This window comes from Nesoenas mayeri (genome assembly GCF_963082525.1).
Source record: "Nesoenas mayeri genome assembly, chromosome: 19".
NCBI classification, from domain to species: domain Eukaryota; kingdom Metazoa; phylum Chordata; class Aves; order Columbiformes; family Columbidae; genus Nesoenas; species Nesoenas mayeri.
Window position 1 is genome coordinate 1,601,309 of NC_137568.1, and position 16,797 is coordinate 1,618,105.

The window sequence follows — 16,797 nt, forward strand, 5'->3', positions numbered from 1 at the left end:
TCCAAACTTGGCGGGCTCGGCAAGAGCTTCGCCGTTGCGCTGGGTCGACCCGAGCGGGTGGGCTCTCTGGTGGCGCGTGCCCTGCGCGCCCCCGCTGACCCCGCCCTCCGCGCGCGGCCGCTCCCGCCGCCGGTGCTGCCGCCCCGCCCCGCCCCGCCGGGCTCGGTGCCCGGATGTGGGGCCCTTCCGGGGGCCCGGCCCGCCCGCCGCCCCGCCCCGCCGGGCGCCTCGCCGCCGTGGCTGCCCATGGAGGCCGAGGCCCAGGCGCGGCTCCTCTTGCAGGAGGCTCAGGAGAGCATCGAGGCGGCGCGGAGCTACCGCCGGGAGCTGGAGCAGCGGCTGCGGGGGCTGCACCAGGCGCGGGAGCAGGTGGGGGCGCGGGACGGGGCTCCGCGCTGTGCCCGGACCTCCCTCCGGGGCGCCGTGGGGCGGCTCGGTCGGGACAGCCGCTCTCGGTCGCCGCCGGGCCCCGGGGCTGGGCTGCTCGCGTGTGTGGGAGGAGAACGGGGTGCGGGCCGAGCTCTGCGGCTGAGCCGAGCCCGGTTCGGGCCGGTCGGGAGGTTCCCGGGGCAGCACCGGTGTCCGCAGAGTCCGTGTGCCCCCTTACCTGAGGACACCGAGGGGGAACTCATTCATGGGGATCGATATGTAAGGGTGAGTGTCAGGAGGATGGATCAGGCTCTGCTGGTGACAGCCAACGGTAGGACAAGCGGCAGTGGGTGCAAACTGGAACACAGGAGGTTCCATGTAAATCTGAGAAGAAACTTGTTCCTGGTGAGGGTGGCAGAGCCTGGCCCAGGCTGCCCAGGGGGGTTGTGGAGTCTCCTTCTCTGCAGACATTCCAACCCGCCTGGACACCTTCCTGTGTAACCTCATCTGGGTGTTCCTGCTCCATGGGGGGATTGCACTGGATGAGCTTTCCAGGGCCCTTCCAACCCCTGACACTCTGGGATTCTGTGTTTATCTGACGGGAGCGGTGCTCACTCTGCCCCTCGCACCGAGCAGCCCCGGCAGGTCGCTCTCCGCCCTGGTTGCTCCTGAGCTGTCCTGTCCCCGCACACCAAACTCCACGGTCACGTACTCCGTGGTCACGGATCAGCGCTGCCAGCGTTGCAGGGTGGCTGGTTTTCCTGCAGCTCTGCAGAGGACTCTTTCCTTTGGGAGCAGAGACGCTCCCACCGTGCTGCAGGTGCCCCATGAGGTGGTGGTGTGGGCAGGGAGGCTGCGGGGAGCAGCCAGGACTGGCTTCTCTGCCGACACATCCTCCAAACACCTCAGTTCTTGCAGACTGGAAACAATGTCTTGCTATCTTTGATTCAACTCTGCAAGGGGCAAATAAGTGAATAAAGTCAAACTCAGAAAATGTTTCTGTGGTGACCTGATGGTGTCTCTGAAGCAGATTCCACTAGTGTAGAAACCGGCTGTAAATCTGCTGGGCTGGTGACCTGCCACGCAGTGAATGTGGGCGATCACTGCGCACTGAGTTAGTCACCTTCAAAACCACAAGCTACTTAAGAAAATGAATTGCTATGACTGTCTTTAATCTAAAGCTGATCGTCTCCAAATTGTGCCTGAAAGCTCCAGGTGCGTTAAGAGGGAGCCAGTTTGAGTTTCTGCAGTGCTGGCGTGTCAGTCAGCTCACCCTGCCTTCCCTTTCCTCTCCAGGGGATTTCTCTGCTGTGTGCATGTTTGTTTCCTCTCTTCCCATCTTCAGGACCACACGCTGTTTTGTCCATAACACATCAGCAACACATGCCCAAGAATTCCCTGTGTCCAGAAGTGCTGAATGTCTCAGGCTGGGGTTTGGAGAGCGGAAGCTTTGTTATCTGGGGTCTGGTGGGCCGATGGGATAGGAAAAGCAATTGAGATCACTGATGTCGCATCCTTTTCAACCAGCAGCACATGATTTTCAACAAGCGTCTTGCAGCTCTGTGTTCAGAGACTTGTGTTTCCCTTTGTGCAGAGCTACTAGTGTCTGTAATTCTGAGACTCGTTGAATTTGTATCTGCATACGACGGCAGTAATGGGCTCCGAGCCGTGGCTGCTCTGCCTTCCTCCACCCCACCCCTTCGCCAAGTTAAATACTTCCTTTTTTTCTCAAGCGTTAAAATAACAAGAGAAGGGAAACTGAGCAGCTGCAGATGTTCATGAACATTACTTGAAGAGGAAATTTGTTTTACCTAACCAGAGAACTTCCTGTGATGCTTGTCTGTACTTCTGAAGATCTAGAAATGACGTGTAAGGCAGCGTGCATGTTGCAGCGTTTCCTTGTGTGTGTGACTTAGAAAAGTTGTTCGTAGGGAGATGTTCACTTCTGACTTTTGCATCTTAAGATCAGGGGTGTTCAAATGTGTTTCTTCCTTAAAAGTCACATTCAGCAAGTTTGCAGATGTTTTAATGAGCACTTGTAGAACCTTCTGTAGTCAAGTTCTTCCAGAATCAAACCAGACTTGCTGTTCGCCCTGCCCAGTAACCTGGAGCACAGACAAACCAAAGGTGGCTATTTGAAAAAAAACTTAAAAGAAAGCAGCTTGACGAGGATTTTAAAAGTCCAGTGAAGTGATAGGGCCTGGAAAAGTGCTCCTAGATAGTCCAAAGCCTGATACTTCTTCTTTTTCCCAGTTGGGATTACCTGTATTTGATGGCAGAGTGGTTTTTGAACAGGATTGCAGCCATTTTTTTGGGGGGTGGGAAGGAGACCTACAAGGGAAAGATTCCTTGATTGAAGTACACGTAACCCCATTTGTGTTTTGCTTCGTTAACATCTCTTCCCCTTGCCCAGGCCGGTTTCTTTGCCTCCTTCCCTGCTGTACGTGTACCAACAATGACTGCAGTAGCTGTTAAATGCCAGTGCTCCTCTTTTTGAAGTTGACATCACACGCAGCTTTTTACCAGCAGATGCAGATGAGGCGGTTTAGAAAAATGGAAGATGTGCAGCCTTTGCCTTTACCCTGAATCCTTCTTTCCTGTTACCTGAATTTAGATCAGAGAAAGTGCAACGTTGACCAGAGATGTACTTGAGCAACACTTCAGTGATTTAAAAGGGACCCTCAAGAAGCTGTTGGATGAGCGACTGATGTCGCTGCTGCAGGAGGTGGATGCTATAGAGCAGGAGAGCATCAAGCCCTTGGATGAATGTCAGAAGCTGATCGAGCACGGGGTCAGTACGGCCGATGATCTGCTCCGGGAAGGTAAGGCAGGACCTGCTGCTCAGCCTTGGCTCTGCCTCCCAGCTGTGCTCTAAAATCTGAAATGTTCCTGTTATGATCAGTGTATGTCGCTCGTTTTGGACTTCTCTCAAACCAAATGGTAAAGTCGGGTAGATGTAGTGATGAGCTGATCAATATTATCTCCTACAAATCCATATTTTAATATTTCACTCCAGTCCTAGGTTGTACATGTGTCACTGTAGCCTCTCTTCAAAGTACCTACTTTGGAAATACCTCACTGCAGAAATATTTGTACCCTCCACCCTAGAAAAAGGATTATGTCAGGCTGCTTTGAAATAAAATACATCTTGGGTACCATAAAAACAGGATGTCTGTTGGTTGAAGAAAGTTATTTGTGCCTTAATGGAACAGCAGCTGAATCAAACAGGTTCTCTTTCCTGTTAAGTGTGGTTATTTTCACTGGCAGCGGGCAACACAAGGAACGAAACGGCCACCGTATGGGAAAAATTCCTCCAGACAGTCTGAGGATGAAGCAGACAAAAATGGACACGTGGAATAATATTGTAAGGGCCAGTGTGTGCCCTGCCGCTGCTAAATACCGAGCCAGAAAGGAGTAATGTCACTGCTGCCTGCGTTCCCCACGCTGGAGAACCTACTGGGAGCGTCTGAGCCATGAGTGTGTTGGCAGTTTCCTCGCATTGTTCTCGTGTCTCAACTTTAACTTTCTTTCAGCATGAGCTCAGTTTTGTGAACTAAAGTGCATCAAGCAGCCTCCCAGGGGCGGGAGATCGAGCGGCTTCACCCGCTTGGCGCCCAGGGAGCCTGCTGGCTCCGCTCACCGCAGCGCTCGCTATATTGAAGAATTCTTTCATGTTTCTTTTTCTAGCACCACAAGCTTTGGGACAGCTGATAGTCATCTTGTTTTTATTTGAAGTCTCAGGTTAGTGAATCACCGGGCGGTGGCAGAGACTGCTTGTGTTTTAAGATGAGTTTCTATCAGATCTGAGAACCTGAGCAGCCGCGCACCTGATCCCACAGGTCACCGCAGCGGTGGAAACGCTGCTGAGTCGTGTCGTCAAAATGAGCAGACGCTGCATCTGAGTCAGAAAGGAGTTAAGCCTTCGTGGTTATTAAATCTCCTGCTGCCAATTATGACGTGTGCTTTTCTTTAGAGATTTGTAACGTTGGTAATCCTCCATTTGGGAGAGGACTGAGCTTGCTTATGCTGTAAATTACCGTAAAGTCATCAGATAGGAGAACAGAGCATATGTCTCTGTGAGCTGAAGTGTGGGACGCTACTTTATATGGAAAGCTTATGAAAAGATTTCTATTTATCTCCACGCTTTAATGCATGGATTATTTCCTTCATTATGACAATAGTTACCATTTAGATTGTAGCAAACAACAGTGGTTGAATTTATTTTCTTTTGGCTTTTAAGGTCCTGCTTTTTTACTCTCCGCTCAGCGAAGGGGCTTTGCTTTTTTCTTCCTTTAAAGCAGGTGGAGGAAGAGATTGATAATCCTGATTTCTGGCATCTGACCCCAGTTCTGCTGCCGTCTGAGACCTGAGGTGGATTATTACATTTGTTATGGGTGTGACGACAGGAAGCTTCAGAACTTCAGAGCTTCAGAGCTTCAGAACTGCTCGATAGTCTTTATATTGTTAACTACAGTTGTGTTTTCTAGCTAAGAGTCTAGCAAAAGTGCTGAGAATGCTTTGTGTTTAATTGGTTGTTCATGTCAGAACTGGTTCTTCTTTGAAGCAAAGAATTCCTTTTCTTGGATGTTTTCTCATTCGGAATATTTTCCCTGTTTGATTCCAGGAGAGAGTGCGGTCCACGGAGATGTGGGACAACAGAATGAGAAGCTTTGCAGCTTTACAAACAAAGCTTTACATATTCAGCTGGACAGGTGAGATCCCGCGGTGCCGAGGTGATCTGAGGCAGTGGCACGTGTTCTTTTCCTCTACAAGGGATCTTTTATCCTTTGACACAAAAGCCTTCTGCTCCAGTGCCTTAAAAGACTCATTTGAGGCGTTACTGTCCCGTTTGTTTCATAGACTTTCACTGGGGCTGGCAGTCGCAGAGTGGAGTCATTTTCACCCTCCATATGTTCTGTAGAAATATAGGCTGTTTATTTGTGAACGGTGAAACCACTCCTTGGGGAACAGCCTGTATTTCAGAGTATTTACTGAGAAACAGACAGTCTGCTTAGGGCTGAAACACAACGTTTTCCAAGTCTTTTAAGTCTGAATTGCACATGCCAATTTCTGCAGCTGTTCTCTCTTTGCAAATCTGCACAGATTCAAGCGTATGGACAAAATATGAATTTGTAGGAGCTGGCCCCTTTCATTACAGCAAACTTTCCTTTCTCAGCTTGCCAGAAGTGCCCTCCTTGGTTGACGTGCCTTGTTTATCTGCCCAGCTGGATGACTGCCTTCTTACTATATTGAAAAATCAGATATTCAGACACGGAACCGTGGCATCTCGCCCACCTGTACAACTAGAGGAATTTGTTGAGAAGCCTGGAGGCATTTTAGTCCGATGGTGTAAGGTAGGTAAAATATCCTGGGAGAAAATCATTCAGACTTCTGCTCACTTGAAATCAACTGGAAAAGCTGCTTTCATTCTGGATTCTCTGCAGCCTTCCAAGGAGTGTGAGACTTTAGGAGAGATTTTTATGGAAATAGCTCGTTTACAGGCAGGGTGATCTGGCCATGTCGTGGCTGCCACTGGGGTTTTTGTGTGAGACTCTGGTGTGTCAGACTCTTGCTGCTGAGCTCTGCCCACTCCCTTCTCATGCGGAAAGGGCCAACTCACTCCTGCTCCTTTGCCTCACAACCTCCTTCCCCGTGGGAGGAAAAGCAGCTGAAATCGCTTCTGCCCCTGCTTCCCACAGTGCGGACGATGCCGGGTACCGGCCGGGCAGGGAACGCCTCCTTCACGGGCTCTTCCCACCAAACACATCAATAGCAGAGTGTAACCCGCTGGTCGTGCTGTTGTACAAACAAGATGAAGAAATCCTGGTGTGTGTGTTTCTTACAGGGCTGATCCACACGTAGCCGTTTGTGCTGTGGAACAGAGTGGTTTGTTTGTGTGGCAACAACAGCGAGACGCTCAGTGAGACTGAACTTGATTGCAGGGGCGATGCTTCTGTTTCCTTTGAAGACACTTTCTCAGGCCCAGGCTGAGGCTGAACCTGTTCTGTTGCGCTTTTACACCTAAACATGTTTGTGTTGTAATGGAGATGCAGGGGATGGAAAGAGAAAACGCTTTAGTATTTGCATTAGCTAGTCGAGTAGCCTTCCTGTTCAGTACACAAAGCCTATTTTTAGGTAAATCACTGCTGTGCTCTGCTGTGGTTTAGTTGTTGTTGGACAGCTCTACGCCCCTTGGCAGCGTTAGAGAAACTTGTGTTGTTGTAGCGACAGCCCAGCGCTGCTCAGCCGGCCGGACCTGCGAACGGCGTGGGCTCGGATTATAAAACCATGGGTGCTGTTGTGACGCGTGGTCTGTGCCGTAGGGAGTTCCCTGAATTCGGTCGTGCTTGAGGGACAGTGGAGCTTGTGGGGAGCGCAGGGCAAGAGTGTCTTTTGACTTAGAGATACGAAAGGATTGGAAAACATTCCTTGGAACAGTCTGTGAAGGGTGATAGTGAATTTCCCTTGCTGTTAAAAACCAGCACCGAATTTCTTCTGCAAATTTGTCTTCAGATTTTGGCTGAAGGATCTTATATCTCCACTAGATTGAAAAACCTTTTGTTAGTTTCTTCTCGTATAGATACTTCTAAGCTGTGATCAAATCATTCTTATACTTCTTTTTGGATTAATTGGTTCAGACACTGATTTTATTTTCTATGAGGTTTGTTTTCTGCTCTTCAATACCATTTGACTCTGAACCACCTTTGAAAGCCTGCAGTGCTGTCCTAATCTCTGTCACTTCAGAGGTGAAATTAAAAAACAGAGGAGACCCTTTATTAACCTAATACATATTTTTCTAGGTGGACGATGACTTCGTACCACAAGATTACAGGCTGCAATATCGGAAGAGTTCCGTGAGTCACTTTGAGGATGTCTATGTCGGCTCGGAGACAGAGTTCATCGTGCTGCATATCGATCCCAACGTGGATTACCAGTTCAGGGTCTGCGCCCGCGGGGACGGGCGGCAGGAGTGGAGCCCGTGGAGCGTCCCGCAGACCGGCCGCACCACGCTGGTCCCGCACGGTACGGGTCACTCGCTGCTCGTCACCTCCAGCTCCTGAAGGTCGACAGCCGGGTGACTTACGGAGCTGCTTTTTGTGTGATGTTGGGGTGTCCTTAGCTGTGATGTGTGTGTAATGGGTGATGAACTGCCCTTTCAGCCTAGAATTTATTCTTTGCTGTGTAGTGATAGCTCGTGAGCCTTTCCAGCAGTTACATCCATGCTTAGCCTTGGAAAGCGTCAGTGAGCCAGAAGTGAGGCATTTTTTCCTTGTCCCTCACCCCTACCTACGCATTGTTTGCTGACCTAAGTCACATAACAAGCTCTTATCTTGGAGACAGAAACACCTAAATTTTCACTTGGAAATGTTTAAGGGTGGCGGGTCATGAGGGTTTTCCTTTGCCTACAATGTGACTTTGCAGGGATTGCAACAAAGAGCGAAATTCTGGTGAGCCCTGTGAGCTGGGAAGTATTTTTCGTAATTGCAAATGACCTGACAAAGAAACCTCTGGCAAAAGCAGCCCCTGTTCCTCACGCAGCTTCAGCTTCCTGGGAGGTCAACTGAGTGGACATTGCGACCGGTTTGGTTTTGCCCAGGCAGCAGCTGATCCAGTTGAGGTTCACGCTGTTTTTTTCTGGTTTTCCTTTGAAGAATGGACAGCTGGTTTGGAGGGTTACAGCTTGAGCAGTCGAAGAAACATCGCGCTTCGGAATGATTCTCAGTCGTGCGGTGTGCTCTACTCCAAAGCTCCCACTTATTTCTGTGGGCAAACGTTAACGTTCAGGTAAGTGCTTTCTGGACAGCTGTTGTCTGGTGGAGTTTTACGTCAGCTCAGCCCCAGTCAAGGTAGCGTGTCTGTGAAGTCTGAACTTCCTTCCCTCTCCCCTCTCCTCTCCCCTCTCCTCTCCCCTCTCTCCTCCCATCTCTTCTCTCTCCTCCCATCTCTTCTCTCTCCTCCCATCTCTTCTCTCTCCTCTCTCTCCTCTCTCTCCTCTCTCTCCTCTCTCTCCTCTCTCTCCTCTCTCTCCTCTCTCTCCTCTCTCTCCTCTCTCTCCTCTCTCTCCTCTCTCTCCTCTCTCTCCTCTCCTCTCTCTCTTCTTCTCTTCTCTGCTGCGTCCTGGCTCCTTAGGAAAACACCTGATGTTTTTGTAGGACCTGCAGTTATGTAAACCAGAAATGGATGAACTCCTGAGGGATGGTGCAATACGGCCCATGCTGAGCAAATGTGTGGGATGTGGAAGTTCCTGGAGTCCTGCAGCAGCTGTTCCTGGCTGGGCAGGAGCTGGTGGAGCTCACCACTGATTCTGTTTAACCTCACCTGGTTTTTTCCTTCTCAGACTATCCAAGTGCTTTGATGACCTTGGACTTGAAAAGGATGACAGGACAGGAAAGGATGACAGTCTGGCACTGATATCATTAACATCTCAGACAATTAGTGCTGATCAGACTACTGCTTGGAACTGCCATTAGAAACTCTTGAGTGGAGCAAGTGTCTTGTGCAATTCAAGCTTTGAATTTGACACAATGCAATAAAAACCTCGGCAGCTTTGCTGCCTTTACTCCTGTCCTTGAGATGATGCTGTTTAACGGGGTATGAGGAATGTCCTTGTGGATACATCAGTTGTAATTACAGACCTCAGAGACTCTGGAGCTTTATTCCATCTTTCCCTGGTTAAATACAACTATTTGCTGTACAGCAGGCAATCCCGAAAAGCAATTTAAGGGGGCTGTTGTTGATATCTTTGTAACTTATTCCATGGTGTTTCATTTCTCCCTTCCTGATAACGAATTACCTGAACTTTAGATGATTGTAGCATGAGGATGTATTCAGTTGCCCTGTCTGAGATGGGATAAAAAGATCTAAGCTTTCATTTGAAATTTGTTGCTAGATTTAACATCTCTTGGCTCAGAAATGCCTGTGAAATTAGAGGCAGAACTTTGAGGTTTCCCTTGGTTCTCTTTCAGACCGATGCCTTTTATCTTCTTTTATTGGTAACACATGAAAATCTTTTGCTTCACATTTTGGTAATGTGGACTTCTCTCCAAGAAGAGATTTTTTCAGGATGGCAGGACACCAACAAACACATTTCAACAAGAACTATCATGGCACTGATCTTAAGACCCAGGACATCCTCAAAAACTGGTCGTGTTCCTCTTCCAAGGTCCCAAGAGTAGCTGCTTGTTTGAAAGCATGTGAGATTTCCCTGGGCAGGGAGATGGAGTGCTTGGCGCTCGGCTTTCTCCATCTGTTGAAACAGAAGCGTATTCAGAAGGGGATAAGCAGCTTGCAGAGCAAAACAAATAAGCAAGGTTGGTGTTACAGATGTCTGTGGAGCAGCTTGTTGTTCTTCTTGTGCGTTCAGGACAAGCACAGCGCAGCAGGGACAGGGGAAGCTGTGTGAACGCAACACTTTGTACCCACCTCAGTCATCCCTTGCGGGAGGCGTTGGACCAGCTGTAGGAAAACATCATTGCTGCAAGTCAGGATGTTTCTTTGCAGCCTTCAGGGACCCGTCCTTAGGAAAGGGAAGGTTTCTCTGCAGCTGCTCCACAGTGTTTTGTGGCGGTGGGGACCCCGGTCACCCTGGCCAGCCCGGGGATTTGGGGTCACGCTGCAGACACCATGTGGAGATCAAGCTGACTGTGTCAGGAACCCACCACGACTCCGCCGGCAGCTGATGCGAGGGAAGCGCTTGTGATGGCTCACAGATTTACTTTTCTGCTCTGAGACGATCAGCAGCGGGTGGTGGTTGAGCTGGGTTGGTGCACGCGGCAGTGACAGGCGAAGGTTTGCTCTGCAGCCTTGGAAGTGCTGGGAAGGGACTCCAACAGCGTCCTGCTGAGCGTTGTTCCTACCATGTAGTCTGTGGGCTTTTAAAAATTTGAATTGCAGGCATCACAGAGGCCGGAGAAATAACTTTATTAATGTGATAGGAAAATTCAGTGTAGGAAAGCAAAGCTTAGGTGATTGTGCAGTGATGCTCTGAACTGTTTGGGGCTCTTTGTCTTGGGCTGGTCATTAACTGCTGAAAAATCCAGAGCTGGTGAGGAAAGGAGCGATGGTCTCCAGCAGATCCTGGTCGTGTTCGTGCACGCGGGAGGAGGGAAGCACCCCTGGCCGCTGCCTGGTCTTCTGCGGCTCCTGGTGCAGGTGATGTTGTCGCTGTGCTGCAAAAAGGGGCCTGTGTGGAAATGAGCAAGTGTGAATATAGGTCGACATGATAGAATTGCTGCTTTTTAATGGGTTCATAATTATGCATTTTTTGTCGTCCTTGTAAACGTACAAACACTTTTGTCCAAGGCAAAACTCAGGAAAGGCTCCCTTAGGTAGGGATGGAATGAATTAAGGCTCCCTTATGCATGAAGTTTACAGATAAATACCCGTTTACAAACCTTCACCAGTAACTCAGGCAGAGTTTAAAATCTAGAGTGCCAAAATGAATGTGAAATCTCATGTGAGGTTGTTTTGGGGAGCACTGGGGATTGCTCCCCAGTGAAAAGCTTCTTGGATGTTTATTTGTTTTAGCTTTGCTTTGCAGTGCAAGGCTCTTGCTGTCTGAATGACATTCCCGGGGGACTGAGAAACCTAATGGAGTGCAAAAGGAAAACATGGTTCCAATTTTAGCTTCCCTGTTTGTCTTGAAAGAGTTAACCCCTCGTGTGCCACTTCATCGGCGCTTCATTTCCAGCTCTTAAAAGCTTCTGCTGCAGTTTTTTCTATTTGGCAACAAGCACCTATCAGTGCTGTTCTTTCTCTGAAGCCGTAATGAAAATAACCAGTTTAACTGTCTAGAAAAGGCAGTCTGTGTTTCCCACGTCCCTCGGGCTCTCTCTGAAGTACGATTTCACACCTTTGAGAGTTGGCAGCACCAGAGAAAGGACCCAAACCCAGCAGAGCCCTGCGAGGTGCAGGCGGCACAGGGGGTGCAGGTGGCACAGGGGGTGCAGGCGGCGCAGGGGGGGCAGGAGGTGCAGGCGGCACAGGAGGTGCAGGCGGCACAGGAGGTGCAGGCGGCGCAGGGGGTGCAGGCGGCACAGGAGGTGCAGGCGGCGCAGGGGGTGCAGGCGGCACAGGAGGTGCAGGCGGCACAGGAGGTGCAGGCGGCACAGGAGGTGCAGGCGGCGCAGGGGGTGCAGGCGGCACAGGAGGTGCAGGCGGCACAGGAGGTGCAGGCGGCGCAGGGGGTGCAGGCGGCACAGGAGGTGCAGGCGGCGCAGGGGGTGCAGGCGGCACAGGAGGTGCAGGCGGCGCAGGGGGTGCAGGCGGCACAGGAGGTGCAGGCGGCACAGGAGGTGCAGGCGGCACAGGAGGTGCAGGCGGCACAGGAGGTGCAGGCGGCGCAGGGGGTGCAGGCGGCACAGGAGGTGCAGGCGGCGCAGGGGGTGCAGGCGGCACAGGAGGTGCAGGCGGCGCAGGGGGTGCAGGCGGCACAGGGGGCGCAGGGGGTGCAGGGGGTGCAGGCGGCACAGGGGGCGCAGGGGGTGCAGGCGGCGCAGGGGGTGCAGGCGGTGCAGGGGGTGCAGGCGGCGCAGGGGGTGCAGGCGGCACAGGGGGCGCAGGGGGTGCAGGGGGTGCAGGCGGCACAGGCGGCACAGGAGGTGCAGGCGGCGCAGGGGGTGCAGGCGGCACAGGAGGTGCAGGCGGCGCAGGGGGTGCAGGCGGCACAGGGGGCGCAGGGGGTGCAGGCGGCGCAGGGGGTGCAGGCGGTGCAGGGGGTGCAGGCGGCACAGGGGGTGCAGGCGGTGCAGCCTCGCGCAGGGCTGGGGCACAAGGGAACTGCAAACCAGGTCATTTGCACAACCTGTTTGCTTTTTCTTTGGCAATTCTTTCCCAGGACCAAACTCTCGAACGCAGCGAGGGAGAAACCAAACTTTAAATGCCCTTCGAGGCATTACTGGTTTTAATATCCATTTGCACCAAGCTGGTTTGTTAAAAAATAAAGCAAAATATACAAAAATCCCACGTGTTCCCCAAACCAAACAACCCACCACCACCAAAACACATCAGGCTTCTGTCCCTTTACAGCAGAATACAGCAGGGCTCAAAACCCCCCGTTTTAATCCTGCATATGAAATGCTTGCTGAAAATACAGCTGTCTCGCCATAATACGTGATGTTGGTGATAGATGATTGTAGGTTGTGGTTTTGCGCATATCGGTTGTTTCAGACAACTGGAAATAATCTCAAAAGACTCTTTAAGTTGTGACGGGGGAGTTCTATTAAATAGCGATGAAAGTTTGCAGGAAGCGGATTGATGTTTTGTGCAGATGGGCAGCTGGAGCGTCGCTCGGTGGAGCTGGTGCCGTGGGGTCTCATCTCGCAGCGGCTCGGGGGGTTTGGAGGCCGTGGAGCGCGGTGCAGAGGGTGGTGCCGCCTGCCTTTCACCCCACGGTTTGATTTAAAGCTTCACTTTTTGCTTGGTAGAATTGAAACCGTGGGACAGCCGGACAGACGAGACAGCCTGGGAGTGTGTGTGGAGCAGCAGAACGGCTACGACTCGCTGCAGCGGGATAAAGCCGTGTGCATCAGCACAAATGGTGAGTCGCAGTCACGCAATGGAAGAATGCGAGCCTTTTGGTTGGTTTTTTCTTTCCCCAAAGCCACAGCCTCCGGTTCTCTCTACCTTTGGGTCACACCTGAGCAACTTCATCCACCTTCTATGAACACGGACACGCTGGTTGTGTAGTTAAAATCTTTGGTGCGATCACAGGTCTCCTTTTCCTGCTTGCAGTTATTGCAGCCTGGTTGATGTGGCAGAAAGGAACGTGGCAGGGTGGCTTTCCAGTTCTGTTTGCCCGTAAGAAAATAGGGAGCCATAGTATTGCATGTTAGTGTGCATGGAAAGTGAGACATAACGGTTGATATCTCGAATGTTTCAGGTGCTGTATTTGTAAATGGAAAAGAGATGACAAACCAACTGCCGGCCGTTACTTCTGGATCGACTGTGACATTTGACATGGAAGTTGTGCCCCTGGGGCCTTCCAGCAATGAGGGAGGGACCTCCAAGCTTAGAGTCACCATCAGCTCCAACAACAGAGAGGTCGTCTTCGACTGGGTACTTGATCAGTGCTGCGTCTCTTTGTATTTTGGATGTTCGTTTTCATACCCAGGCTGGAAAGTTTTGGTGTTTTAGCAGCGAGTGAAGGGATTTTTGTTCTTCCTGTAAAGTGTAATGTTAAAACCTGTATTTCCAGCTATTTGATATCAGCAATCTGTTAACAGAAACCTGTCTTTATACTACTTGAACTCCACTATATTGTACTTCCTACTGGATTCATTTCAAAAAATAATGGTGAAACATTGAATTTGTTACTCTGGAAAAAGTTAGAAACAGGTATTTGTGTGGGCCAATTAATTTAAACAGTCCATAAGCCCTTTTCCTTTTTTCCTCCAGACTTGATTTTTGTCAGTATTTCATTGTACTCTAGTCTCAGGGTACGCGTGTTGTGTAGAATTAACGTTGCTTAATGCTGCTGTTCTGTGAAATAAGCCTGTGAGTGTTTTAGGCGGTGGAGGGGTGGTAATGGACCAAAGTCTTATTTATACCACTCGTGAAAGAACAAAGTATTGAGCACAGGGACGTCCTGCTCCGCTTCCCGGCGCTCGCGCTGCCCTCCCAGGGCGACCAGGTCATGGGTTCCGCGTGCAGCGGCACTGGTCGTTCCTCCCGGGTGGGGACGTCTGAGCCGTAACATCTGTTTGAACACGTAGCCACTCGGTTACTGTCTCATTTACCCAAGTGCCTTATTTCCAGGTGTTTCTTGAACTGTTTTCTGTGTTGTCACTTGGAATCTATTTTCTAGAGTAGCTGCGTGGCGATGCCGCCATCAAGGTAACGCAGACGCTTGCTGCCGACCAAAGCAACGCCCAGAGCAGGACAGTTCTCACCTGCTCCGGTTGTCTGCTCTAATTGCAATTTACGGTGCAGCCGATGTCAGGGGAAGTCTCAGCAATTTAGTACGTGGGCACGATACGCAGATGGCAGCCGGGATTCCTCAGAGAACCTTCGTTGCGTTGCCAGCGCAGGGGAGATGACGGTTTAGGTCTCCGTGGGTGAGGAGGGGACAAGAAACGATGATGAATTAATTCACTTTGAATTCGGAAGTTACATAAAGTTACCAATATTTCCCCTAAGGAGTAACGGAGATTTGGAATGAGCTTATCAAAGAGAGCCTGTTCCTGGTCAAGAGATTGCGATACTACTGGATTTAAAGAATACTTTAAAGTAATGCTCACTGAGGGCCTTAAAAGGGACCTTCTTACCTCAATTAAAATGAAATATATTTTAGCATGTTAGAATAGCAATATTTTTGTAAAATCTCGACAATCATTCTGCCCTTTTTCCTTCAGTGTCATCATGCTACATTAGCCCTCTATGCTGGCATGAAAAGCTTCATTTATGTTGGATTAATATCCCCCGTCCTCACATTTTCAGTACAAAAAGATTAACCATCCTGCATTTTTTCCCCAAGGAGCTGTAGTAGCGGGGAGAACGGTGGTTGATCTGTATTCCATTTACAAGGGAAAAAAGTGAGTAGATTGACGTGGGTGCAAAGAACTTGTGTGTGACGGAGGTTGGAATTTACTGTAAGACACGAGGTGAGGAAGAGCGGACACCTGTGGGCAGGATTATCCAGTGTTAGCAACAAAACCCCTGCAGTATTCTCAGCTGGTCAAGCTGCAGTGTGTCGCTGTTGGGGAGCGAGAGAATACGAGCTTATCCTATGTGTTCTGCGTTCCTTTGAATTATTATGCGAAGAGTATTTTCAGTGCTTTTTAAATACGTGTTTTTCCTGTCGGCAAGAGTTGTCTCAGCCCCGTCCAGCGCTGGGAGCAGCAGCCGGCTCAGGCTGGTGGTGCTGGCTTTACTGCAGCACTCCAGGTGTCAGGTACTAGTTGTAACTCAGTACTTCTGCCAGGTGGAAACTCAAACTGTGAGTATCCGCGCTTCCGAGGTACCAACAATCAGGTACCTGTTCATCCGTCTGTTGGTTCTACAGGATATTTACTTGCATAGTAGAAAATAAAGCTTAAGCCTTGAATTCAGGTACTTGCACAGTGATGCCTCGACATTGTTCAGAAAATACAAAGGGTTTGTTCTGGCTTCAGCCCTTAGCGTATTAAACATGGGCAGTTTGCCAATGGTGGGGTGGGTTTCTGGTGGTGTTTTGTTGCAGTTGCTTATTTTTCTTAAGCTCAGCCTAAGCCCAGCTGTCCCCATTACAGATTCGGTACTGTCAGCCGCCTCTTAAACCTGGGAGGGGGGAAGAATCTCAGGGCAAGAGACCGGAGTAATAAAGGAACAAAGTATGCAAAGAATCACAAGAGGCTTGAATTCAAAGGGTTGAAATTCAGTTCTTCCACAGCAGAGAGAACTTCACACTCCAGATGTTCACCTCTGGCTGTTGGAGCCTCATGACCGAGAACGTGTCCTCAAAGTGTTTTCTGAAGCTGGTGGATTCATTTACCTCAACTCAGACTTATGTGTCAAGTGAAATTTGACTTTTTTTTAAATAAAGTTTTATCCCTCAACAGTGTATGGTCCAGTAAATTATTTATTGGGACATAAAGGTGAGCATCACTGCATTCATTCTTCTAAAAAGAACATTGTTTCCTATACCCTTAGAGTTGTCTTTAAGAGCTTCTCGCGCCCCCTCCCCCCCTTTTAAAATTACTTTTACCTTCTGTCCCTCAGAATTCCCACATTTCTTTTTTCCAGTTTCTCACTTTCATTTGCAGCTTAACTTCAGATCTTAACCCGCATCTCTTGCAGAAATGAGTTTTCCTTCTTTTGTTCAAAAGTAGTTCAAGCATCAGCAAAGTACCTTCCTCAGTATTCCATCACAGCAAATTCATCTCCATTTTACTGTTCCCATCTCCTTACAGTTGCATTAAATGGCGCAACTCATGAATCAGTTTTTGGCCTCCATGACCGAGCAAGCAGCAGAAGTGAATCCCCTCCTAATAAAGTCCATGGTGAACACAGTTTTTCTTTATTCCCCTAGTTGTTTTACCCACAGCCTGGCCCAGGAACCAAGGCTGCTGGCACAGGAGCTTTCATGAACACACCACTCGCATCAAGAACCTTCTCCATGAGGAGATACCGAGTTTTTCTCCTGGGGAGCACATCTCAGTCCCAAACTGATGAGCTCCAACAGCAGATCCCAGACTGACAGAAGGCAGACAGACAGACTATCCAAGTATAACCGGGACGTGGTCCGGCAGGAACAGCCTCATTCCAGTGCTGGGCAGTGACAGCACCAAACTGCTCTGGGAATTGAGAAATACTCAACTTTGAACGATATTGTCAAAATTCTCCTCGCAAAGGTAAAAATCAAGTGGCTGGTTAGGTTGGAGGGGAGTTGTTTAGTTTTGGCGATTACTGATATAATCAGAACAGTTCAAATGATTTGCAACTATGTCATTC

General features: G+C 49.8%; 1 protein-coding gene across 2 annotated transcripts; it reads left to right on the forward strand.

Annotated features, from left to right (window-relative positions):
- Positions 1–236: 236 nt before the first annotated feature.
- On the forward strand, positions 237–15,844 carry CRLF3 (cytokine receptor like factor 3). Of its 2 annotated transcripts, XM_080356393.1 has the most exons (10): positions 237–369; positions 2,984–3,191; positions 4,994–5,081; positions 5,546–5,723; positions 7,170–7,392; positions 8,022–8,154; positions 12,795–12,907; positions 13,250–13,425; positions 14,843–14,900; positions 15,737–15,803. In XM_080356393.1, the coding sequence occupies exons 1-9, from the start codon at positions 247–249 to the stop codon at positions 14,849–14,851; spliced, it is 1,251 nt and encodes a 416-aa protein (XP_080212519.1). In that variant the 5' UTR covers positions 237–246; the 3' UTR covers positions 14,852–14,900; positions 15,737–15,803. The 2 variants fall into 2 exon arrangements, with proteins under 2 accessions (XP_080212519.1, XP_080212518.1); XM_080356392.1 differs by having other exon boundaries at positions 13,250–15,844.
- Positions 15,845–16,797: the final 953 nt, after the last annotated feature.